Source organism: Prionailurus bengalensis, chromosome B2, assembly GCF_016509475.1.
Source record: "Prionailurus bengalensis isolate Pbe53 chromosome B2, Fcat_Pben_1.1_paternal_pri, whole genome shotgun sequence".
Lineage (NCBI taxonomy): Eukaryota > Metazoa > Chordata > Mammalia > Carnivora > Felidae > Prionailurus > Prionailurus bengalensis.
The window spans coordinates 94,691,766-94,718,124 of record NC_057349.1 but is presented as its reverse complement, the minus strand read 5'-3'; the positions used below and the strand labels follow the sequence as shown (position 1 = coordinate 94,718,124).

At 40.7% G+C, this 26,359-nt stretch overlaps 1 protein-coding gene and 1 long non-coding RNA gene across 2 annotated transcripts in view; one reads left to right on the top strand and one right to left on the bottom strand.

The window, feature by feature from the left end:
- The first annotated feature begins 7,346 nt into the window (after positions 1-7,346).
- On the top strand, positions 7,347-26,040 carry POPDC3 (popeye domain containing 3). The gene is made up of 4 exons (XM_043592027.1): positions 7,347-7,523; positions 22,078-22,814; positions 24,100-24,208; positions 25,224-26,040. Exons 2-4 carry the CDS (start codon positions 22,330-22,332, stop codon positions 25,503-25,505), a joined length of 876 nt encoding a protein of 291 aa, XP_043447962.1. The 5' UTR covers positions 7,347-7,523; positions 22,078-22,329; the 3' UTR covers positions 25,506-26,040.
- The window catches only part of LOC122489807, a 31,745-nt gene continuing 16,680 nt past the window's right edge, over positions 11,295-26,359 (bottom strand). Inside the window, exon 4 of the long non-coding RNA XR_006299011.1 lies at positions 11,295-12,136. This is a non-coding gene — a long non-coding RNA (uncharacterized LOC122489807). The remainder of the gene's footprint in view (positions 12,137-26,359) is intronic.

The following is a 26,359-nucleotide window of genomic DNA, read 5'->3' as shown; positions in this document are numbered from 1 at the left end:
CTCTGGTCTCTACCCCCTACCATGAACCAAGCCAAGAAAACCTCAGTTCTTCCCAGGTCCCATAAATGGCAGTGCCACCCCAGTCATTTGCTCTTGGTCACAAAGACTGGCTGAGTGTGGGGATTTTGCCACGGAGCAGAATGAGACCTCTTCGCAAATGCTGACCTGGACCTCAACTGCTGACCTCATATTTTTTCTAAGAACCTCTCTGACACAAGGAGAAGAAATAGAGGTTGGACAGCAGTTAGCTATCCAATTTGCTGGGAAAGAACAATTGCTTATATGACCTAGACATTAAGATTTGTGTTCTAACTATAGCTATTTATCGTCTTTACAGGATGCACAGAAGAACTTTCTTTTAGAATGGTTATGATACTTTAAAAAGTATTTAGTTGGTGGGGCACCTGGGTGGCTCAGTCGTTAAGCGTCTGGCTTAGCTCAGGTCATGATCTCACAGTTTGTGAGTTTGAGCCCCACATCAGGCTCTGTGCTGACAGCTCAGAGCCTGGAGCCTGCTTCCAATTCTGTGTCTCACTCTCTCTGCCCCTACCCCACTCACACTCTGTCTTTCTCGCTCTCAAAAATAAATAAACATTAGAAAAAGTGTCTAGTTGGCAAATGAATATATCTGAACCAATTCAATTGATAAGGGAACATTTAAATACATTTCTTTATTATTATTTATTCTTCATGTATTGACTATTGTCATTTTCTCCCTTCTTTTCTTTACAATTGTTTTTAAATTTTTTGTTGAGATATAATTGAATACAATTAATTTTTTATTTGGTCAGTTGGAACAGGAATATCTTACAGTTGGTTCTCACCCATGCGTTCATAGATCAATGTTTACGTTTCTTTAATCAGCTCCATAATGACAGTCTAGATCAAACTGTAACCTTTACAGCAATAAGTTTCACTTACTGTTTAAAAAGTAACTATTGTTCATTTATATCCTTAATTTCTTGATTTTAGGTCTTCTTCAGGAAAAAACTTACATAATGATAATGATGGCATATTCTTAATGAGACATAAGGATATATCCTGAAATGAGGAGTAAAACTTTGAAAATTGCCTGGGCCTCACTGGGACATGCAGAAGTTCACTGTTCATGTCTCAGGAAATATCTCAAGGTGGAAATTCTAAACTAACCAGAGCCTCTCCAGGTATCAGTGTTCAGTAAACTTGTAAGAATCTTGAATGCCTCAGAGATCCCCAATCTCCTCCAAGCAGGTATTCCCACTATGAAACACAGAGCCTAAGGGCTTCTGGGTGGAAAAATGTTCAGACTTCTTCGACAAGATGTGACCTCTGCCTAAAAGCTGGAGTTTTCAAATCTCTCAAGGAACTGACTCCAGCAGCATGTTCAAACAGAGATGACTCACAAAGCTTTGGAAAAACAAAGGGGGGAAAAAAAGCCAAAAACAAACTAAAGAACAGGCTATGCACACCACACAGCACTTGTTTCAGACAGAAACAGAAAGGATTGAGGTTTCTTATGGGTGCTGAGGGGTCATCTAGCTACTCAGGATGGCTCACTCTGCAGGACTGCACCTCAAAATGTTTCCTATTCTCCTGACCAAATCCCCAGCCCAGCTGTTGCTGCCCAAGGGCCTCGTGGGCTCCTACCCACTTAAAAACATTGCTACTTTCAACTCTGGAAGCAGCTCTGACAGCCTTGACTCAGACATGTGCACACAGAAGAGAAGCCTCGAGGACTTTCTATAAGAAGAGCACTGGAAGAGTAAGAAGGTGAAGTCTAGACATCTTTAAGAAGTGCTTTGAGCTAGGGGGCGCCTGGGTGGCTCAGTCAGTTACACGTCCCACTTGGGCTCAGGTCACGATCTCATGGTTCTGCACTGACAGCATGGAGCCTGCTTGGAATTCTCTCTGTCGCTCCCCTGCTCATGCCCTCTCTCTCTCAAAACAAATAAAGAAACTTTTAAAAAATGAAACTGGGCCCCTGCCTCACAATAGACACACACATTTAGACAGTGGAAAGATTCCACGAAATGGGAAAAATTATTTGAAAATTATATATCTGATAGGGGTCATCCATTATCTGCAATATAGAAACAACTCTTACAACCCAACAACAAAAAGACAAACAACCCATTTAAAAATAAACAAAGGACGTGAATAGACATTTCTCCAAAGAAGGTGTGCAAGTGGCCAAAAACACATGAAAAGATGTTCAAAATCATTAGTCATTGGGGAATACATTTCAAAACAAGACACTACTTCCTACCTGCTAGAATAATTAAAACAAAAACAAAAACAAAAAAAAAACAGGAAATAACCAGTGTTGTCAAGGATGTGGAGATATAAGAATGTTCAGACTTTGCTGGTGGAAATGTAAAATTGTTCAAGTGCTCTAGAAAAGAGTTTGGCAATTCCTCAAAAAGTTAGACAAAAAAATTGCCATATGATCTAGCAATTCCTACCCTAGGTATAAATCCAAAAGGATTACAAACAGATATTCACAAACAAAATCTTATACACAAATGTTCATAGAAACACTATTCTCCAGGGTCGAAAGGTGAAAATAACCTAAATATTCATCAGCTGGTAAGTGGATAAACAAATGGGGGCATATCTGTTCAGCGGAACATTATTCAGCCATAAAGAGGATGGAGTACTGATACACTCTACAGCAGGGATGCACCCCAAAAGCATTATGCAAAGTGAAAGAAGCACACATACGATGTCACATATTGTGGACTCCATTTGTAGGAACTATCAAGAATAGGTAAATCCCTAGAGGCAGAAAGCAGATTAGTAGTCGCCAGGGGCCGGGAGAAGGGAGAAATGGGGAGTGACTGCTCTGTGGGTATGGGGTCCCCATACCCACTTCTTTGGGGATGATGAAGATATTTAGGAATGCGATAGAGGTGGTGGTTGTATACCATTGTAAGGGTGCTAAGTGCCACTGAATTGTACACTTTAAAATGGTTAATTTTATGTAATGGGTACTTTACCCCAACTAAAACAGAGTATGGTGGCACAGTGAAACAGAATATGCTGCAGCCTTTGACAATGACTTTGTAAATGAACATTTGCGGACACATCTTTTCATGATCTTCATTAAGTAATAAATGAGATTACAAATTAAATTTATAAAATGTTTAAAAAGAAAGAGGAAACAAAAGAGCAAAAGAGAGAGAGAGAGAACAAGAGCCGGGGAAAATGAGAGAGGGAAAGAAAGAAAAGGAGGAGGAAGAAAAGGATGAGAAAATAGAGAGGAGAAAAGAAATAGGAGAGCCAGAGCAAAAATCTTTAAGTCGGGTAATATCAAGTGTCAGCGGGGCTGTGCCAAAAAGAAAATGGACAAAGGAGCTCTCTCCGAGATAGTTGGTAGGAGTGTAAGCTGCCGGGGCCACACTGGAGGATAATTTGTCAGTAGTTAATAAAATTAGAATGGACACAGTAATTTATAGCATGGTGACTGCAGTTAATAACACTTTATTGCGTATTTGAAAGTTAAGACCGTAAAGCTTAAAAGTTCTCATCCTAAGAAAAAATTCTGTAACTGTGTATGGTGATGATGTTAACTATAGTTATTGTGATGATCATTTCACAAAATAAACAAATATCAAATCGTTGTGCTGTACATCTGAAAGTAGCATCATGTTATATGCCAATTATACCTCAATACAAGAAATTAAAACATAAAATGATCGTACTCGGAATTCCACTTCTGGTATCTACCTTGGGCAGATCATCACTCATGTGACCAAGGAATCACGCACACACTATTTGCTTATAATAGCAACAAGGTCAACATTGTTAAGGGGATAGATACATTGTGATGTACTAATAATATGATAAAATCATGCAGTAGTTTTAAAGAATGATTATGTAGGAAAGGAAAAACAAGCTCCAATTACTTTGTCTGAGAAAGAGAGCTGACAAATGTAGTTTGATGCCACACAATATATATACATTAGTATATGACGTTCTTAATGTATTACTTGTAAAATGAAAGATTCATAAAATAAAAAGCAAATAAGGGATATAGAGGATATAGAGAAAGAGAACTATGCACAATTATATGGGGATTAAAAAATGAAAGAATCATGGAAGAAAGAAGGCAGGAAAGATGAAAGGAATGAAGGAAGGAGGGAGGAAAGGAGGAAGGAAGAAGCAGGGCTGGTGAACAGACCAGGCTGGATTCACATCTGGACGCAGGGGCAATTCACAAGCAAATGCACAAATCTCAGGGACTGAGGTTCAGAAGAGGAACAATTTGAGGTCAAGGAGGAGGAAAGAGGAAGACTCTGGAAGCCTCCTATTAAAGCTTTCCCAGAGTAAGTGGATTAAATGAATCCTGGTTCAGTACTTAATCTGCTCCTAATTTCTTTATCACAGTATTCCTCACACTGCTGTTGCAACTCTGAGTTGCATGAGCTCAGTTGACTGTGGTTCTGTCCAGCCTCAGAGGCTTAGCCAAGAGAATATCCCAAAGGACCTGAAGGGATGAAACCTATAGATTGTGGACACATAATCTCTGAAGTAGAAATGCAGCTGGAAAGGGGCACCTGGGTGGCTCAGTCAGTTAAGCAACTGACTTCAGCTCAGGTCATGATCTCATGGTTTGTGGGTTCAAGTCCTGCATCGGGCTCTGTGCTGACAGCTCAGGGCCTGGAGCCTGCTTTGGATTCTGTGTCTCCCTGTCTCTCTGTTTCTCCACTGCTCGTTCTCGGTCTCTCTCTCTTTCTCAAAAATAAATAAACGCTAAATTAAAATTTTTAAAATAAAAAAAAAAATGCAGCTGGAAATCCTAGGGAGCCCTAGACCTGTGCTTGATCTATAGGATATCATTTCATTGGAGTTTTTGTTTCAGAGAGACTCTGCAATGAAGATCCAGGCAGGGATATGTATGTGAAGGAATAATAAACAGAAAAATCAGGATGCAAAAGAGCAGCAATATTTAACACAAAATTTTCCAAGGAAGGCACAATACCATGTGTACTAACATGCTGAATATCTAAACAACACATATAAGCTGTACTAGTTACCACAAACTGAATGGCTTAAAATAGCACACATTTATTAACTCACAATTTTGGTGGGTCAGGAGTCCAGGCACGACTTAACTGGATCCTCTGCTTAGGGTTTCACAAAGCCACAGTTAAGGTATCCTCTGGTCTGCGCTCACATCTGGAGGCTTGACTGGGGAAGATTCTATTTACAAGGTTACTTAGATGGTTGACAGAATTCATTTCTTTGTGTTTGCAGAACTGAAGGCCCTGACTTCTTGCTGGCTATTGGCTGGAGGCTGCTTTTAGCTCCTAAAGGCCACTTACAGTTCCTGCTACATGGACTTCCCCAACAAGGCCACTTATTTCATCAAGCCAGAGATGGCAGTCTCTAATGAGAGTCTTTTGTAACGTAAATGAGTCACAGGAGTGACATCCATCACCTGTGCTATACTTATTGTTTATAAGTGAGTCACAGGTCCCAACTGCACTCAAAAGGAGGGGCTCCCACAAAGGTGTGAAACCATTAGGTGCGGGAATCGTGGGGCCACCGTAGCATCTGTCATACAAGCACATCCTTGCTGCCTCTGAGTTTTTAAATCGAACATAATCCTTAAAAAATGTGATGTGCAACACCAAATAAGAAGTGAAGTCTAAGCCCAGAGTACATTTGGTAAACTTGTGACCTTCTCACTTCCCTGGCCATATTTCAAATATATAAACATATTTGAAATCTTGGACTAGATCCAGTTCCAACTATTATTTCAACATTTCTGAGTAAATTTCTAGAATGAAGGTAAGAGCAAAGACATAGCAGTGGACTGCTTTCTAACTATGTATAGTGTGTAGGAATATGGCTTTTTTTTTTTACCCTCACTTTCAGCACAGTTAAAGGAGGTTAATTTTACAGTTTATATTAACTACTTTTGCAGTTATTCTGGGGACAGAAAGAGACATTGATTATTCAGCAAATGTTTGTTTCTGGAATGACTGTCCCCATTGTGGTTATACGAAGGGCAAGTGAGGGTGCCGAGAGAAGGGACCAGAAATCCCTATGCAAGTTATGTGTTTGGCTGGCCCCTCACGGACCACCCTATGGTTTGATCACCGACACAAAACAAAACTTCACTAATTTCATAGGAGGAAAAATACATTTGAACTTTGCCTTAAATTGCATGCATTTGGTTTAATACTAATTTGAACTTTTTTAAAAAATCATTTGTATTTATGGGGCGCCTGGGTGGCGCAGTCGGTTAAGCGTCTGACTTCAGCCAGGTCACGATCTCGCGGTCCGTGAGTTCGAGTCCCGCGTCGGGCTCTGGGCTAATGGCTCAGAGCCTGGAGCCTGTTTCCGATTCTGTGTCTCCCTCTCTCTCCCCCATTCATGCTCTGTCTCTCTCTGTCTCAAAATAAATAAACGTTAAAAAAAAAATTTAAAAAAAATCATTTGTATTTTTAAATTGTTCCTTCTATGGTTGTCTATGCTTTTCACCCATTTGCTTTTTTTGAGAAGCCCACTGATTTGAATCAAGAAGCTAACCTTCCCTAGCTCCTGGGTGGCTCAGTCAGATGAGAGTTGGGCTCTGCCCTGACATGTGATAGTATAGAGCCTGCTCAGGATTGTGGCTTGCCCTCTCTCTCTCTGGCCCTCCTCAACTTGCAATCTCTCTCTCAAAATAAACTTAATTTTATTTTTTATTTAAAAAAAATTTGATGTTATTTACTTTTGAGAGAGACAGAGAGAGCTCACAGCAGGGAGGGCGCAGAGAGAGAGAGGGAGACACAGAATCTGAAGCAGGCTCCAGGCTCTGAGCTGTCAGCACAGAGCCTGATGCAGGGCACGAACCCACAAACCCGTGAGATCATCACCTGAGTGCGTGAGATCATGACCTGAGCCCAAGTCCGAAGCTTCACCCAGGCGCCCCAAAATAAACTTGATTCTAAAAAAAGAAATTAACCTTTCTTTGTCCTATACACCCCAAATTTCCATCCCCACTGTGGTCATTTATCTCATCTTGTTTGTGGTGTGGGGGGTGGGGCGTGCGGGAAGGAGAGGGCACACAAAGAGTTGCTTTTCATCCCAGTCATCAATTCCAACGCTCTCTGCCTAGTAGAAGAGCGAATGCTAGGCTTATTTTCTAACCGTGATCAGTGTCCACTTAGGGAAACCCGTCTTTGCAAACTTTGGTCCGCAACGGCCGCCCGGTCTATCGGCAGTCCTACAAGCTGGTGGCCGCGCCGCCTGCTCCCGGGAAGCTCGGGCGCCCCGGCCCCAGCGCGCCGGCCGCCGCCGCCCCCGCCCTCCCCCTGCGCCCCGGGGCGCGCGCCCGTGCCCGGCCCCCGCCCGCGCCGCCGCGCCGCACCGGAATGGGCTGCGGTCACTGTGCGTCCCGGCGCGGGGCGGGCGGCGGCGGCCGGGTGGGCGGCGAGGAGCGCGCCAGCCGGGCGCTCGGGGCTTCGGCGCCGGCCAGCCGGGCCCAGCGTGCTCGGCTGGGAAACTTCTGAGGGCGCAAGGCCGGAGCTCGGCGCAGGGCCGGGGAAGGAAAGGTAAGGAGGGGAGCCACGGGGCGCGTCGGCTGCCGCCTCCCGGGAGCTGTCCGCACCATCGCACCTTTCGCGCTTCGCTGCAACTTTGCTGGCGCGGCTTCCACCCCGGCCCCGCCCCGGGGTGTGGGCTGTGTGGCCGCCGACCCCCGGGAGCGCTTTTGCTTCGCCGCGCTGTGTTCCGCGCCGCCCCTCCGCGCCCGGCCCCGCTCAAGCCAATTCGAGCCCGGGAGTTCGGGCGGCGCCGCTCGCAGCTCCGCCGGCTGAGGGTCCGCTGCTGCGGGCTCCGCGCGCGCCGGCCGCTGGGAACTCCTGTCGTCTGCCCTGGGGGCGAGTCTCTGCCCCGGATCTTCTGTTGGTCCCACTCTTGCCCCAGGCACCTTGGAGCCCAAGGAAAGAGACCGCATTTCCGAGGGAGAAAAGCTGGTCCAAGGGGATCCCTGACCGTCTTAGGCTTCACCTTGGGGACGTCGTGCAGCGGTAGGGAGTTCCTGTCCCTCGTCTGCAAAGGGCCCGACTAGGGTCAGTGTTTTCACACTGAATTGGGAACACTGGAAAGCTGCCTCATCAAAGGTCACGCTGACCTGTTTTCTCTATTTGGGGATTCTCCTTGCAAAAAAAAAAAAAGAAAAGAAAAAAGAAAAGAAAAAAAAGGAGGGGGGGTAACAAAACCACTAAATTACCCCACCACCAAGGTCGTTTACAGAGGTATAATACATTTTGAGGGTCTGTATTTTAGAAAAAGATTAAAGGCACAGTAATGGGACTATGGCAAAAAAAAAAAAAATTTTTTTTTTGGTTTTAGCCAGAAGACATTTGCAAAAAGTGACAAAGTTCTACATGTGAATAATAAATGGAAAAGTAGAATTAGAAGCCCACTTTTGAACATAATTTGCTTTTATTTAGTCAGCGGCAAGAATGGGAAGTCTCCCTTCCAGACTTTTTATTCTAACTCTTGTAGTTAGGTATTTTGAATTTGTAAGCTTGGACAGAGCAATTGCATCTTATGGCAGCCTTGAAAAATTCTTGGTCTCTGCTTATATTAAGGTTTGGTGGTGGCTGTTTTCTTTTCTGTTACCAGGGACTGGTGCATGCTCATGTCCCTTGTGTGACAGTACACTACAGTAACGTGGCATTGTTCTTTGTGGCAAAAGAAAACCAAACAAGGACTACATGAAAGAAGACATAAATAAAACAGAAATTGGCTCTCTCTCCACATGTGCAAAATGAAGAGGTCTGGCTGATCCCAGATGATCTTTAAGGCTTCCTTCCTTCAAAACTGGAGAGTTTAGGATACAAATACAAATCGCAATCTAGAGTAAGACAGTTTCTGTCCTAAAATTTTATACACATAAACTGGGAGGCACTGGATACTTGAGTTTCTGCAGTCTCCACAGTGTCTCAAAATAGCTGAATCATTGTGCATCCTGTGCTTCTAAACGGTGACATTCCATGCCATTAAATAAAAATGTGTCATGGAAAACCAAACTCTTATGCTTCTTATGGCAAGACTGACTAATAGCATTGACCCACTGGAGCATTCACATCTGCTTATCTTAAAATAGTCAATCAAGCTCAAGAATGGTTGGGATGGTTATGAAGTGTTTGCTGTAATGTATGAGTGTAACAACACGTAAGCAACATGGCAGGCAAGAAGTTTCAAAACTGCTTTGGAAATCTCCATGATAGATCTGCAAGCCTGCAAATTGCAGTTGAAATTGTTTTTCCCGATTGTGGTTGTTGGTCAACAGTGATTATGAGCTATAGAGAGTAAGAGTTTACAAGAGTATATTGAATCATTAATTTGACTTTTTAAAGGAAAGGGGGAAATGTTTCTCTCTTTTATCTAAGTAGTTATAGGAAAATGTCTTAAAGTAAAAGTTTTAACAGGTATTTTTAAAAATTAAATAAAAAACCAAAAGTTGCTGACTTAAAGCCCCTGCATCAATGCTGGATCCTCCTCCAACCCAAAGAATACAGGGATTGATTCACACAGACCCAAAGTGAGATATTCTCATTTTGTGTTCTTCAACAGAATCATAATCTCTGGTGACTCTTACACACACCATGAAATGGGTTCTAGAAGGACAATCAACTGGTTGAGCCTATGCAAAAATCTTCATTGCTCTGAGCCTCATTTTTCACTCCCAGCAATGCTGATACAACTACTAAAGTTGCACAGTTTTTGTGACTCCTTAAAGTGCCTGGCACATAGTATGAGCACAATTAATCATCATTTTCCCTGTCTCCCTCAGTAGGTGTTGTGTTTATGGACTGAGCAAACTATAGTATGAAACAGTAGTTACAGTTTTTGCTTTTAATTTCAAAAACTCTGTAGCAAAATCTTGATAATTGTTGAATCTGAGTAATGGGTGTATTGAGATTTATTATATAGTATTTTCTCTGTTTTTATATATGTTTAAAATTATTCATCAGAAAAAAAATTTAAGTATGGATCTGGGAAAAAACACATAAAATACATTTCTAATCTTGCATTTCATTTTAAATTGCAATTTTAAAATTATTTTGCATGGACTGGAAGGGTAAACACAATTATATATAAGGAGTGAGTGGGTGGAGAATGGTACCTGAGAATAGTCATGGTGATCTTCAGTTTTTTGTGAAATTTTTTTTATTATAAAAAAGATTTGTTAAAGGACAGTGATGTTTTTTACTTCTGGTTGTTGGGTTCCTGGGTTTTAATTATTTGGGATTTTTGTATTTAAAAATTTTCAAATTAATACAAAATCACCTTATTGTTTTATGAAATTATTATAAAGAATGAAGACAATCCAGATATATACAAAGACAAAAGTAAAGTAGTATCCCACCATCCAGAAATCATCATCTTTGACATTAAGATGGTTCTATGTCTTTATTTTCATTTATACAAATAGAAGGATATCGATCATGTATTAATTAATACATATGTATTAATGTGTTACGTGCTACTCCAGGGACACATAACAATGTTCTAGGGTTTGTTTGCCTGTTTGTTTGTTTTCAATCTTTGGTGGATATTCTAAAAAACAAGCTTGTTTGCATTTGATTTTTAAGACTTTAGACGATCTCCTAAAATGTAGTACAGTATTTATTTAAAAATTTAGTATGCATCAACTGACTTTAAATGAGTTTTAAGTAGCCTAATTTTATTTGCATATCAGAGATATTTTTAGCTATTTAAGATAGATCTCATAATTTAGAGTAGGCTTAAATTGTAGCAACATTTGAATTTCACTAAAATGCAAGCTCCGGGAGGGCAGGGATTTATTGAATTATTGCATATTCCTAATATTTTCCTGGCCATTTGAAAGTTGATGACACAATTATGTTTGTTTTGAAAATAAGCATCAATGCCAATGCAGTTGAAATCACAGGGAACAATGTGAGCATAGCACACATTTTGTGCTTGCTCATGCATCATTTACTCAGCCAGAATACCAGGTGGACGCATTAAGCTATAGCCAGTTGACCTAAGCTAGGTAGGAGTACACAAAACACAAATACACATATACCTGAAACATCTAGCAGCTACCTTGGTTCACCACACATTATCCTGTGTTTTGCTATTCCTTTGCACCTGTGAACTTTTCTGTATAAAAACACATTCCTTGGAGCGCCTGGGTGGCTCAGTTGGTTAAGCATCTGACTTTGGCTCAGGTCATGATCTCACAGTTCGTGGGTTTGAGCCCCGCGTCGGGCCCTGTGCTGACCATTCAGAGCCTGGAGCCTGCTTCGGATTCTGTGTCTCCCTCTCTCTCTGCCCCTCCCGCACTCGCACTCTGTCTCTATCTCTCAAAAATGAATAAACGTTAAAAAAAATTAAAAAAAAAAACACTCCTTTAGCATACCAAGAATGTCTAAGCCTCTTGATTCATAATGTCAAATAGTGCATGCAAAAGGAAAGTTTCAATATTGAAGAGAAACTTGAAATAATCAAACATTCTGAAAGAATCAAGAGAATTTGTGTATTTCCTGAGCAGCAGAAATAAGGGAATAATCCACATTGCTTATCCACAGGCAGTGCCACAATGTCGACAGTGCCGACCTCTATGGTTGGAATAACTTCAAGTATTACAAAGCCAATAACAAGGCTGAAAGAAAGAGAAGAAATGGAAAGATTAAGGAGCATGTGGATTCAGGACCAAACAGGGAACAGTCTCCCACAGTCAAAGAGAAAGCTCCTGTCTCCATGTAAACACCTTGAAAGGAAATCACCATACCCTGCACACGTGCTCCTTTTCGCACGAGTAGTGGGTGGTTTGGTTTCAAACATCACTGACCCTGGTGTGTGGTCCACCTGCTTATTTAGCCAGAAAAAAATGACCATAGCCATTTAGCTGGGTCACATGAACTTGATAGGCATGTTTGCCAGGAAGAAACATGAGGACCTGAACTAAATAAACATAAGAAAAGTGAGTTCATTTGTTGCATATAAGTCACTTGGAAGAAAGGGAAGGGGAAGTGTCTACCTTTGATTCATATCAAGGGGAGACTGTTTCATGGATCCATGAGTCCGGCTTGTCTTGTGTTTTCATCAGGAATCTCCGGTGAACTTCTGCCTGACTTGGTAGCAGCTGCTCAGAAAGGGATGGCCTGCTCATGCCATTTCTAGCCTGTGGAGAAGTCAGAAGAGCTTGAAGCAGAGCATGGAGATTGTTGTTGTTGTTGTTGTTTTAATGTTTATTTTGAGAAACAGAGCGTGTGTGTGAGAGTGGGGGGAGGGGCAGAGAGAGAGGGGAGAGAGAATCCCAAGCAGGCTGTGTCCTGTCAGCACGGATCTCGGTGCAGGGCTTGATCTCACAAACCAAGAAATCATGACCTGAGCTGATATCAAGAGTCGGATGCTTAACTGACGGAGCCACCCAGGCACCCCGGGGATTGTTTATTACAAGGGACCAAATGACATACGTGAGAAGAATCGGTTTACTGTTGTTTCTTCAAATCAACAGTTATAGGACACAGTGATTCAACATAGGACCCACCTTCCCATCCATCTGTGTTGCTCAAAAATTGTAATTTCTTAAGAAGATATGTAAGTTCATTGAATCTAGAACAGAAGGGAGAAACCAAGAATGTTTGATTTGTTCCAGTAAGTCCAGATACTTAGACTCCAAACTGTACATGAAGCAGTGTGTCACAGTGGCTAAAAGGGCAAATGGTTGCGTTATTTGCATGTCTGCCTGGGAGTGAATCTGAGCTGCATCACTTGTGTATCCTTAGGCAACTTACTTAACTTCCCTGTACCTCAGTTTTCTCATCAGTAAAATGGGAACAATAAAGCTGTACACTTCAAAAAGTCGTGGGAATTCATAATATTCATAATATTTTAATATTTTTAATATTTTAATATTTTAAATTATAATATTCATAATATTTTAAAATTCTTAGAAATGTGTCTGGCACATAGTAAGTGTTCGGTTTACTGTTAGATGCTGGTGATAGTAGTAGTAATAGCAGTAAATGAGGTTAAAGGAGATGGCAACTAGATACTGCATTAATTTCCCATTGCTCAACTCCTCTGAACTTGGCGGAGTCACACAATTAGAAGAATTACAGAGCTCTCTGAGTGTAGTCTGTCTTTTGAGTGTGACTCTCCAGATGTGTCTGAGACCTCAAGTATTTGCCCTGTCTGTAGACATCAAGTCCATATGTATGGCTCAAGTTGACCAAGAACTGACGAAGCTGGAAGTCACCCAAGGAAGCGTGGTATTCCAGGAATTCTAGAGGTTGTGAACGAATGACATAATGATTCTGGAAATTGCCCATGTGACCAGAGGCTTTATAGTGTTGGGGCTATCTGATTCCATGAAGGGAGAACCTATAATATAGTCCTGGGAACCACAGTGAATAAATGTAATTCCCAGGGCATCTCTCAGGGTCTTGTTTTCCACACCCTATTCTTTAAAAGTATTACTGTTCTTATCTGATTGTCCAGACTTAAATCTAGCCAGGATTGAGTGTCTTCTGCTCCATTGATCTGTATTCCAACTCCATCTAAAATGTAGATTATTAGATTAATGAAAAGCCTTGTACATAGTGAGTACTCATAATTGTGTGTGTGTGGTTTTTTTTTTTGTTTTTTTTTTTCTACTGTTTCGTAACAAAGTACCACAAACTAGCGGCTGAAAACACCACAAATCCATTATCACACAGTTTGGGTTGGATTTTTTTTAGATTTTATTTTATTGTTTTTTAATTTTTTTAATGTTATTTTTGAGATACAGAGAGAGACAGTGTGAGTGGGAGACGGGCAGAGAGAGAGAGAGACAGAATCCGAAGTAGGCTCCAAGCTCTGAGCTGTCAGCACAGAGCCTGATGCAGGGCTCGAACCCACAAACTGCAAGATCATGACCTGAGCCAAAGTCGGATGCTTAACCAGCTGAGCTACCCTGGGCGCTCAATATCACACAGTTTTTGTGGATCAGGAGTCCAGGCATGGCTGAACTGGATCCTCTGCTCAGGGCATTGAAAGCCTACAACCCGGGTTTCAGGCACACTGCACTCCCCTTTAGAGTCTGGGGTCCTCTTCCAAGCTTTTCAGATGGTTGGCAGAATTAAGCCCCTTGCAGTTGTAAGACTGACATACCCATTTTCTTGGTAACTGTTAGTTGGGGACTTCTTTCAGCTTACAGAGCCTGCCAACCATCCCTTGTCTTGTTGCTCCCATAAGCAGTTCACAACACGGTGTTTGCTTTCTTCCAGGCCAGTAGGAACATGTATCTCTAATTTTCAGTCCCTCTCCTGTTCTACAGTCTTATGTAACTTAATATAATCGCAGGTGACTATTCCAGCATCATTTACTGTATCATGTTATCTAATCAAGAAAGCATCTGTCCCATCTCATTCATAGGTTCTGCCACACTCAAGGATAAAGGATTATAGCATGTGTGCACCAATGAGATAGGAATCTTGAGTGCCATCTTACAATTCTGCCTATGTGATAACGTGAGAAATCAGACACAGATGGAGTTAATCAATGGACTTTAGATAAGACGTGAGAAGCAGAGAAGTCCAGCATAGACTGTAGGGATGTTTTCTAATTTTCTCAAGTCTCAAGAGAAGCCAACCTCTCATTGGTATGGAAGGTCAAAGGCATACTCTAGCGTAAGGAGCCTAATGGTGCATGAAGAAACTCATATGTTATATGAAAGCAAAGGCTGGTATGGACCCTATGAAATCCAGAAGGCCACAATTCAGTCTCCACTATGAAATTTAGGAGATTATCTGTCTGAGATTTCCAGCGAAAAATAAAACTGTGATAGAATTGCTTGGCAAGAGGAAAAAGTAGCGACTTCCTTGGTAGGATAAAGAGGCCAAGAGCTATAGTGGGGTTGGCCACCTATGTAGGCAGAAACCAGATGGTGATATCTATGCCATGGATAACATCTGATGACTGTAGCATATGAATATTGTAGCCAATATCATTTACATTTATATCAACTCTGTTCTTAATCTTAGATAATTCTTCCATATTTATGCACTTATATTATACATTATACATATGCACTGTTTGCACGGTGTCATGCCAAATCTTTTTCATTTCCTTTCTCTGTTACGTGAGAGGCTCTAGACCAGCACTGTCCAAGAGAAATATAATGTGAACCACATATGTAATTTAAAATTTTCTTTTTCAAAAAATTGTATTATTTATTTATTTGTTTGTTTGTGTGTTTACTTATTTTGAGAGATGGGGATAGAGAATGCATGCACACAAGCAGGAGAGGGGCAGAGAGAGAGGGAGAGAGAATCCCAAGCAGGCTCCTCACTGTCAGCACAGAGTCCAGTGCGGGTCTCATACCCACAAACCATGAGATCGTGAAATGAGCCAAAATCAATAGTGGGATGCTTAACCAACTGAGCCACACAGGCATCCCACAATATTAAATTTTCTAGTAGCAACATTGAAAAATAAGACAAGGGCGAAATTAACTTTGATATTTTATTTAACCGACCATTTCTAAAACATTATCATTTCAGCATATAATCAAGATCAAAGTTATTAATGACATATTCTTTATCTTTGCTCTAAGGCTTTGAAATCCATGTGTATGACACATTTCAATTCAGACCAGCCACCTGTGGCTAACAGCTACCATATTGGACAGCACACCTCTAGAGTTCTAAGCCCTCTGATCATGGGCATTTAATTTCAACTCTCAATTCTCTCTGCACTCACTTTCTAGATAATCTTGCCAACCCCAGTATTTCTTAAGCATTGTTCTGCGTAATAGTAACTGCTAAAGATCCTTCCATCTTCCCCCTTATCTTCTGCTGTGAACTATGTTGCTAGACCAAGAGTATTAGGTTACTTGAGGATAAAACCGTGTTCCCCTTTCCTCTAATTTCTTTCTGAACTTTGGGATCTCTTACAATTCCAAAGGGTCTTCAACCCTTCTTTGTTCCTCTATCTCAATAGAAACACTTCTTCCTGTCACTTCTTCCTCATAGTATAATACATGCTTTCCTTTCTTTCTAGTCTAACAAATAAATCATTGATTCAGGTATTGGTTAGATCTCACCTGGGCTTCCTGTTTGTTCCAAAACTGTATTCCGAACACGGCTTTTATACCCAAGCATTTTTTTGTCCTTATCAGTCCATGAACATTTATTGAGGACTCGCTGTGTTCTAGACAGAGGGAAATTCCATATATATTTCTATATATATGTATATACACATACATACATACACACACACACATAAAATAACCAAACATTAAAGCTGATATTTTAAAATGTTTGGGGTGTCTGGGTAGCCAGTTAAGTGTCCGTCCAACTCTTGATTTCAGCTTAGGTCATGTTGTCTCAGTTTGTGAGTTCAAGCTGTGCCTTGTCAACGCACAGCCTGCTTAGGATTCTCTCTCCCTCTTCCTCTGCCCCTCTCCTGCCCGTGCTAGCGTGCACACACTCTCTCTCAAAATAAATAAATAAATAAATAAAATAAAATACTATGTTTACTTCTTTTAGAAAATTACTTGAATATGTACCCCGACTAAAAGAATAAACAAATTATGATGCTTTAAAAAGGAAATACATATAATGGTCAATATAACATGTGATGGAAACCATGCTGACAGGTAATAAAGGCCATAAACATTCAGAGCTAGAAGGTGCACTTCAGGCCACCCTGTTAAGGAAAGGCTACTGCAGAATATCCACCAGCCTGGAGCCCTCTTGGAATGATGAGTGCTGAGGAAGGAAAATGCCTCCTCACCTGAGCAAAGCATGCAAATGAGAACACAGAAGGAGAAAATGTGCCTTTACAGCAAATTAAAATTAGATCCTTTGCTCCACAGAATGTTCTGGTGTCTCTCATTCAACCCCCTTGATAGTTCTTCACCCTGGTTGTACATCAGAAAATGCCAGTGCCTGGGCCCCAGCACAGGCTGTAAGTAATTAAGTAAGCAATTTGAGAGTGGGGCCCCTCTCACAACCCTGGTGTTAAGATCTACAGTCTTAATTCAGTTCTACCACTCAGCTCTGTATTTTAACTCATGCTAGAAAAAGTCTCCCATTCCTTATCATCTAGAGTCATGTTATTTTAGAGCTAAAAGGGACCTCACATTATTTTGTCCAGCTCTTTCATTTTACCAATGAGGAAACAGGTCTAGAAAGATTACAGTCACACAGCTATTTAGGGGCACAGCTAAGACTAGAACCTTTCTTTTAAGTAATAATGCTAACTGAACACACTAGACACAGAATGGTGCCCTAACACCAGGACTACCACCCTGGGCAGACAGTGAGGGATCAAAAACACACAGAGTAATCAGCATAGAAGCACAGCCAGGAATGAACAAAGCTGAGGTCCTGCAAACAAGCAAGAATAATTCAGAAATCATTCAGGAACAATGTAGAATAAAGGTAGAATGTAGAATAAAGTTTAGTGTGCATAATAATCAACTGGGAGCTTATTAGAAAGGTGTATTTCCAGGTCCTTCCCAGCTCAGTGATTCTGGCATGGGGCCAGGGAAGGGATAGTCTACCAGGCCACCCAGGTGATTCTGATGTAAGTGGTTTGAGGATACCTGCTGGGAAGCCCGAAACACTAATCATAGGTAGCAGATTATTGTTGGCTTCCAGAGACTGGCCTCTTGGCCATGGGAGAGTAAAGACTCAAGGGTGGGCTGGTTATGGGACTACATCTACCAGCAGTAGGAGGTCAGGACACAGAGAAGAATAAGAGATCGCCCCCGCAGGAATGAGTAAATTTAGAATTTAAAATGTAAAGTTGGGTAGCAGCCAAAAGTAACATTTGTATGTCTGTCTTCAATTGTAATCCTCTGGGTGAAAGAAAGTTTTTAAAAACTATATTCTGCGAATGGCTCAGCTCTGTAAAATATAAGCAACAAGTACAGTGATTCCATGTCTATATTATTTTTAAATTTGCCACGAAGTTTTAAGATAGATTTTCTCATTTGAATCTTCTAACACCCGTCAGAGTAGACAGAATAGGTGGTATTACCTCTGTTTTACTAATGAATAAACATGCCTGGGTTCACCTAGGTGGCAAGGAGGAAACTAATGCCTATGTTTTCTAAATCCTGGTGCTGTGGAAGCAGAATAATAAATGTGGTGTAGACTGTGAGCTTCAGAATCAGGCAGAACTGGGTGGAATTTGAGTACCAATATTAGCAGTGTGACCTTGAACAATTTACTTACCTTCTCTAAGTCTTAATTTCCTCATCTGTAAGATTGAGATATAATACCTTTCTTATGGGCTTGTTGTGAAGATTTTTTTTTTAATTTTTTTTCAACGTTTATTTATTTTTGGGACAGAGAGAGACAGAGCATGAACGGGGGAGGGTCAGAGAGAGAGGGAGACACAGAATCGGAAACAGGCTCCAGGCTCTGAGCCATCAGCCCAGAGCCTGACGCGGGGCTCGAACTCCCAGACCGCGAGATCCTGACCTGGCTGAAGTCGGACGCTTAACCGACTGCGCCACCCAGGCGCCCCTGTTGTGAAGATTAAATGAGATAGTTTTTAAGTATGTCTGGCACATAAGTCCTGAGTAAATGTACCTCCTTGAGGAGAAGTAGAGAAAACCAGCTTTAAGTAAATTATGATTTTGCATATGAAACACATGCCAAAGTTAGGACCTCTTCCAATTAATTGGTAGAATATTGATGGAATTTTTATCTTCTGAGTTGCCTAGCAACCAACACTAACTCAATACCACTAGCTATGAGAGTTGTTGTTTTTAATCAGATTAAGTATTCAGCTGCTCTAAAGGAACTCAATTTGTAGGAAGACGAAAGGATTCCCCTATGAATCTGGAGCTGTGCCAGACATTTAAATAAGTAGTGTCCCAATTCCTTAGTGATTCTGTACTGAACTGTCTTGGATGTTGAAATATTCCCTGCTTCTTTTCCCCTGGGTGGCAGAAGATGTTACAACATTCATTAAATTGGATAGAGAGTAGGAACGGAGAAGGCAGAGTCCTTGCACCTTGAAACCAGCATATTCAATCAACATTCATTGCATGCCAGGAATCAGAAATACAAAACCATTTGTCTTTGCCCCTTAAGAATTTCAGAGTCTAGGAGAGGCGGTCAGTCAATGTTGAATAATAGAGCAAATTATTTCATGAGCGGCTTTCCATGTCTATTTCCCTGGCTCTACCCTAAACATTATGGATTGAGCAGTGCGAGTGGATACGGAAGATCTTAAATATTCACTGTTAGAATTATTATTTTCCTGGCAAACCCGTCCTGACGGAATATCCCACTGTCTCCCAACACATTCATGTCAGGATCACAGCCTTAAAAGGCTGCACTTCCTGGTGGAGAGCGCAGGGAGCTGAGTGGAGAGGGTCTTTTCCCTTGCTGCTGTGACTTACTGCCTCTTTTGCCTGAAGCCAGTTACTCAGACAATCCTGTGGCCTGCTTTTTCCATTTGTAAGCAGGGCATGATGATTTAGATTCTGCTTCTCTCGTGGCAACAAGTGTGATGCAATGAGATAATAAATGTACGAGTTCTGAACAGATACGTGCAATTTCTGAGCTAGTCTTAATCATTTGGCACCAAGCTTATGTCACATTTCAGGTAGCACCCTTGTACCTTCCTTTAAATTTCCTTATTCCTTTATAACTCAGGGCCATACGATTTAAAGAGTAGAAAAGTGGCAGGTTGGAATTGCTGTGTTTATTTGCACTTAATGTTGCCTCCATCATTTTGTATGTCCGTGCGCTAGCTTCTTTTGCAGGGAAGATGGGCTTTTTTTGCCTGAGAAATCCATCTTGCCCCTCTGGCATTTCGGCATTTATTTACCCAAAAACATGACTTAAGGCCTTCAGGCCTTTCAAGCAGGCAGCTGGTTGATGAATCATGTTCAGCGTTCCTATAGTACTGCTGGCACATGTCAGAGGAACACTCATGCCCGTCACCTGCCCCTGTCAGTTCTTTCTCTTCTAATAAAATACATCTGTGTTGGTGACTGAATAAAAACACCATGTGGAGAAAGGCTGGGTGTGGAGTAATTTAATCAGGGCAAGTCAGCACTCTGAGTTGAGCGATACAGTGTCAAGGATAGGAGGATGGTTGGTAGCAGCTTTTAGAAACAGGAGCCACTGGAAAGGGCCGGAAGCGCGGTGCTTGTGATCATAATGGGTCACGGTCCTGGAATGCAGGTGGCCCAATCTATCTCCCCAAGTCAGGGTCTTCAGGGCACAAGATTCCCATAAGCTCCTTTCGGAATTGCCACAAGGGTTTTGCATGGCCTTTTTCCATTAGCATCATTTTAACATTTTTGTTGAGGATTATAAATTTTTAAGGAAGTTCAAGCCGAAGTTCAGAGCCCTGCCAGCAGTGCTTTTTAACATTGGCTTTAGTGGCTACGTTTGGTATCCTGAGGAACTGATTAATTTAAAACACCCTCATTTTAAAAGTAAAACAGCAGGGAGACTGACATTTGCAGTCTGGTATTTTGCCGTTCTCACTGCTCATTGTGTTTAAAAATTTGTTTTCTTTGTTGTGAATATCCAGTAGTATATATTATTTTGCGTTGTGTTTAAAGAGGAGAAATTAAACATGTTCAGGGTGCTGGTCTGCCCCGAACCTCATCATCTCACAGAGTGACAGGGGGAGGCAGTAATTAGGGGCCACAGGATGTTTAAAGTGCCTTGGAAAGTAGCTTAAGTAAAAATAACAGTGTAAGTTATAGGTTTGTTGTTTTGTTGGTTTTTCTTTTTGTAATGATTCACCTGGCAGTGTTCTTAAAGTCGTTATTTGCTGAGAAAAGAATCACTGTCCAAGATGAAAAACCAACAACAGCGGCTCCTTTATTTCTATCTCCAGTCCTATTGGTGATCATACTTACGGTTCCCTTTTTTACTTCAGCTAAGTCATTTTCACGTCTATGTGTTTTGTTTTGTTTTTTCCTACGAGACAAGATCTGTGCTATCTGATACTTCATTAACAGGTGTTCTGGAGATAATCTAGCCCCAAAATAAAAACACTAAATATAGCACTCAAGTTCAAGGCTTCTGAATGTTATTATGACTTAAAAATTCAATCTAATGGATGCTTCACACCGAAACTATTTATTGTTAAGAAACCTGGTGGTAAATGATGCACATCCTACAGCTCCATCATCCTGGTTAAATCCCTCCTGACTCAGATCACACATTAGCATTCTTACCATATGGCTCAAAGGGTAGAGAATATATGCACAGAGGAACAAGTCGGTAACATTTTTTGACCATCTGGTAAATAAATGTGTAAGTAGCAGGAATTTTAATATTTATTTAGTTACATGGACGCAACCTTTGACCTGAGACAGGCTCTAACACAGTAAAGTAGAACTGAATTTACATTTCTCAAATATTTTTTATCTAACTCATTAAACATATTCATAGTCTACTATTATGCTCTTAAAATCCAACACCTAATCATGTGTTTCTTATGTTTATTGTTTTATCAGGGCTCCTTACAGTGCCTAACTTAAAATATCTTTCATGAGAGGCCACATGTTTGGATCTTATGTGCTGAAGTTCTGCTCTACCCCAACCACTGTGCGACCTGGGATAAATTACTTGACCTCTCTGAGCCTTGAATTCTTCATTTGTAAAGAGAAAATAACATTGTCAAACAGTTATCCCTCAAAGGGTGGTCCATGAAATGCCATGGGTTGATACATCAAAATCATGTGGGGGGCATTGTCAAAATACCAACACATAGGCCTCACCCTCAGAGATTCTGACTCAATATGCCTGGAAACAGCCTAGAATCTGTATTTTTAGTCACTGTCATAAGTGATTCTGAGGTACACCGAGCTATTATTATGAAGACTAGTTGATTATAGCACCTAGTTTCCTAGGAAAATATGTGGGTAGCTAATTCTAACAAATACTAAAATTCTGTAAATAATTTGTTATTATTATTAAGCATAACCCTAAATATATAAATTTTATATCCTAGAAACTTAACATTTGACAGCATTCATGCTTAAAATATTCCAACTTCACAGAAAATAGGGTGTCAGTTTGAATGCTGGTGATTCATTAAATATACCTCTCGATTTTTGTGTAATTAGATCCTTCCTTTTTTCTTGTCCAGGAAACCACAAAACATTTGTGGACTAGATCTAAATCAGGAGCCCAAACGAACTTAAAGAAGCTAGCATGGGATTTTTAGTTTCTCAAGATCCATACACACAAAACCCTTAATCACTACAACTCCATTGCCCAGGCTTTCGCGGGTTTTCTAAAGACTTTGCGAAACTCTGATGATGGAAAAGTGAAGGACTTAATTACTTGCTTCGATATCATTCGACGTCAACGGAAAAGTGAACCAGACAGTAGTACCGCCATGGAAAGAAATTCAAGCTTATGGAAGAACCTAATAGATGAGCACCCAATCTGCAGCACCTGGAAGGAAGAGGCCGAAGGAGCCATTTATCATCTCGCCAGTATTTTATTTGTAGTAGGTTTCATGGGTGGCAGTGGATTCTTTGGGCTCCTTTACGTCTTCAGTTTGCTGGGTTTGGGTTTTCTCTGCTCTGCCGTCTGGGCTTGGGTCGACGTCTGTGCAGCCGACATATTTTCCTGGAATTTTGTACTGTTCGTCATCTGCTTCATGCAGTTTGTCCACATTGCCTATCAAGTTCGCAGCATAACTTTTTCTCGCGAATTCCAGCTATTGTACAGCTCCCTTTTCCAGCCTCTGGGGACCTCTTTGCCTGTCTTCAGAACAATTGCTCTGAGCTCTGAAGTGGTTACTTTGGAAAAGGAACACTGTTACGCCATGCAGGGGAAAACCTCCATTGATAAGCTCTCCCTTCTTGTTTCGGGAAGGTTTGTACTCTTGCTGCTTGCTCTATCTCAGTTATTTCCTCTGTTAGTTACTAGCTGGTGTTTCTTTCTGCTGCACTTTTCCATCTCAACAGAGGATAATATGTGGCACAGGGAGGTACGAGAAACCCCATGACACATACGTAGGCATTTAGAGGGCATGCTGTTATTTACTTGAAGCAGGATATAATCTAGAGCCTTAATATTTCTTCTTCAACCTTTTTTTTTTATTTATTTTTGGGACAGAGAGAGACAGAGCATGAATGGGGGAGGGGCAGAGAGAGAGGGAGACACAGAATCGGAAACAGGCTCCAGGCTCCGAGCCATCAGCCCAGAGCCTGACGCGGGGCTCGAACTCACGGACCGCGAGATCGTGACCTGGCTGAAGTCGGACGCTTAACCGACTGCGCCACCCAGGCGCCCCAATATTTCTTCTTAGAAATAAGATGAACAAATGGGTTTGTCTGCATGTGCTGTTTGTTTCCAAGGTAATCACAGAGGGTCAGGAAGAGGATGATGCCAGCTTGAATGAACAGAATACTTATGTTGGCATGCAAAGTACTTTAAATAGTCTCTGATAGGGTGCTCTTTTAGGTAATACAGAACATTTAAGGTTTATAATGATCGATGTTTTTCGGAGAATTATAGAATTGTCCACTTTTTACAAGCAGGGGGTGCACCATATATATGTATGTATATATATACGTATATATATATGTATGTATATATATATACGTATGTATATATGTGTGTATATATATATGTATGTATGTATATATATGTATATATATACATACATATATATATATACACATATATGTTATATTTGTATGTAAATTTTGAAAACAAAGTTTGGGGGAGGAAACAATAATGTGATGATTCATGTCTTTAAGAAGTGTAAACATTTAGTTTACAGAGGCATTTACAGTAGTACTCCTTTATGTTCTTCAGTGTTCTACTAAATGTAAAATCTGACTGAGCGCATTGAAACTTTTTCTGGAAGTATAACGTATGCACACAGATGGGCCCATGTCATCAAGGTACACCGTGACATAGTTTCTGATGAATTTCACCAATATTCCAGAATCCTAACTGTGTGAGGAATATCAGTCCATGAATCTTACAGATTTTGTCACTTACTAGCATGCATGAGTTTAAGATTCATCCTACGAAATTTTAAAAGGCAAAAAGGTTATGAGAGATTTGAAATACTGCACTCTGCACTTGCCCCCAATCATGTGCTTGCTTTCTCCTTCTCTCATAAGTGATGTTCTTTGTGTTTGGGTAGGATTCGAGTGACCGTTGACGGCGAATTTCTGCATTACATTTTCCCCTTTCAGTTCCTGGATTCTCCCGAGTGGGACTCCCTGAGACCCACAGAGGAAGGCATTTTTCAGGTAAGGGATAACTGGGCCCCACAGTGAACACTGCCTCTCCCAAACGTTTGTTTAAAAACAGGCAAACAAACAAAACAGCAAGTGACAGAGCAATAATTTATACCCAACTCTGGAATGTACTTTGCAGGATACACGACTTCCCGGTTCTGTTTGACCCTTGCTGATGACTGTCCCTGTACAGGTCCAGTGACACAAAGAAGAATGGGCATTGTATATGACAGAAAGGAGTCTATGATAGATATTCTTAAATTTTCTTCTGCTTAACTGCATATATGGGGATTAAAATATGATTAATTGAGATTTGACTGTAAACACTGCCATTTTGACGGTTTAGAAAAACACCAAGAATTTAAAAGTCTGCCCTTATTACAAAGTAAGTGATGCTTAAAATTTTAAATGCTAATAGATTTCAGTTATTCTCCAGCAAAAAAGAAAAGAGAAAAAAAGTGGCAACCTTACTGTCACTACTCTGCTACTGTGTCTGGTACTTTTGAAAGGTAATCATTTCAATGGATTCTACCTATTATGGTGTATTGATTAATACATGCAACATACATGTGTGTATACAAATATAAAATCATATACATATGCAGAATAGGTAAACACATTGTGCTTTGTACTGTAGAAACAATTAGAGTTAAATGTCTGCAGTTTGGGGGGCTGACTTGGAAATACTTCTCTAACCATTAGCCAACTTTATTAGTTTTTCACATCAGGTAGCTCTCACTTTAGTAAAAGGCAGGTTTTAAAATAGTTAAATTGGAAATGGGCACAACATTGTGATTGTTTGCATTATAAATTATATGTGCATATATATATATATATGTACATATATATGTAGTATAAATATATATAGTAGTTTTTCTCTGTTTTTACCATATATTGTGGGTCAGTGAACTTTTTTAACCTAAAAAATCAGCCAGTGAAATTTATTTAAAACTGGGGCAAAAAAGAAGTGGCAGAACTTGTCTTGCTTCCTAATCTTTGTCTTCTCTGTGGCCTTACGTTTTCGTAGGTGACCCTCACAGCAGAGACTGATTGTCGATATGTGTCTTGGAGGAGAAAGAAATTATATTTGCTCTTCGCTCAGCATCGTTACATCTCCCGCCTGTTTTCAGTTTTAATTGGAAGTGACATTGCAGATAAACTCTATGCCTTGAATGACAGAGTATATACAGGGAAAACATACCACTACGATATTCGGTTACCCAACTTCTATCAAATGTCAAGTCCAAAACTACCCAAATCACCCCTGACAGAACATTTCCGGAACTCCAGACCGTATTGTGATAAATGACTTGGAAGTGTGAAGTTTTTTAATTATAAAAAAGACTCTCTTCATCATTCCCCAAATGAAATACAGTGAATTGTGCTCACCAGTATTTTTATAACTCAGACTCTGAGGCAAGGTGCCACTGCCAGCTGCTTTATTCATCTCAACTTTTGCGTTGCGAATAAAGTTTACAAATTTCTCTGTATTTCTTATTGGAATAAATGGGGGGGGATGAATAACTACGGGAAGTTTGTCCTTTTCTGTGTCAGAACTGGGAAATGAAATTTTGCGTTCTTGAATATTTCCTCAGATTTATTCAAATCTTATGTCTTGCCCTATTGAGTTAGGCACTGCTTCTCAAGAAGCAGCCAGAACATACTCTCAGCATGATAGCAGGTTGCCACCGTCCACATCAGTGTTTCCAGAATTCACTTTTTGCTACAGCCTCTGAGGAAAGCAAGATGTAATCTTGTGGTGGGCAGCAATTATTTATTTTAAATGTAAAGTTATTTAATATGAGTGGAAAGTAGAATAAATGCAAGAGATGATAACATGTCAATCTTGAAGTCTACTTTATTGCTGCAGTAATCTATCAGCTTCGTCTTTACAATAACATATTTTTAACAAGGCATTTCATGAAAAACAAAGCTGCATGATAATTACTGAGTAAAAAGAATACCCATGAACAAATAGTAAAAGCGTTCTGTGGTATTTCAATTTCACATGCTTAGCCGAACGGGCAGGAGTAAGTGGTTTGGCTGGATAGTGAGGGACTCACAGTGAATGCTCTGTTCACCACACAAACATGGGAGTCTGCCAGGGCACATGAGAGGCTCAGTCGGTTGACCGGCTCTTGATTTTGGCTCAGGTTGTGACAA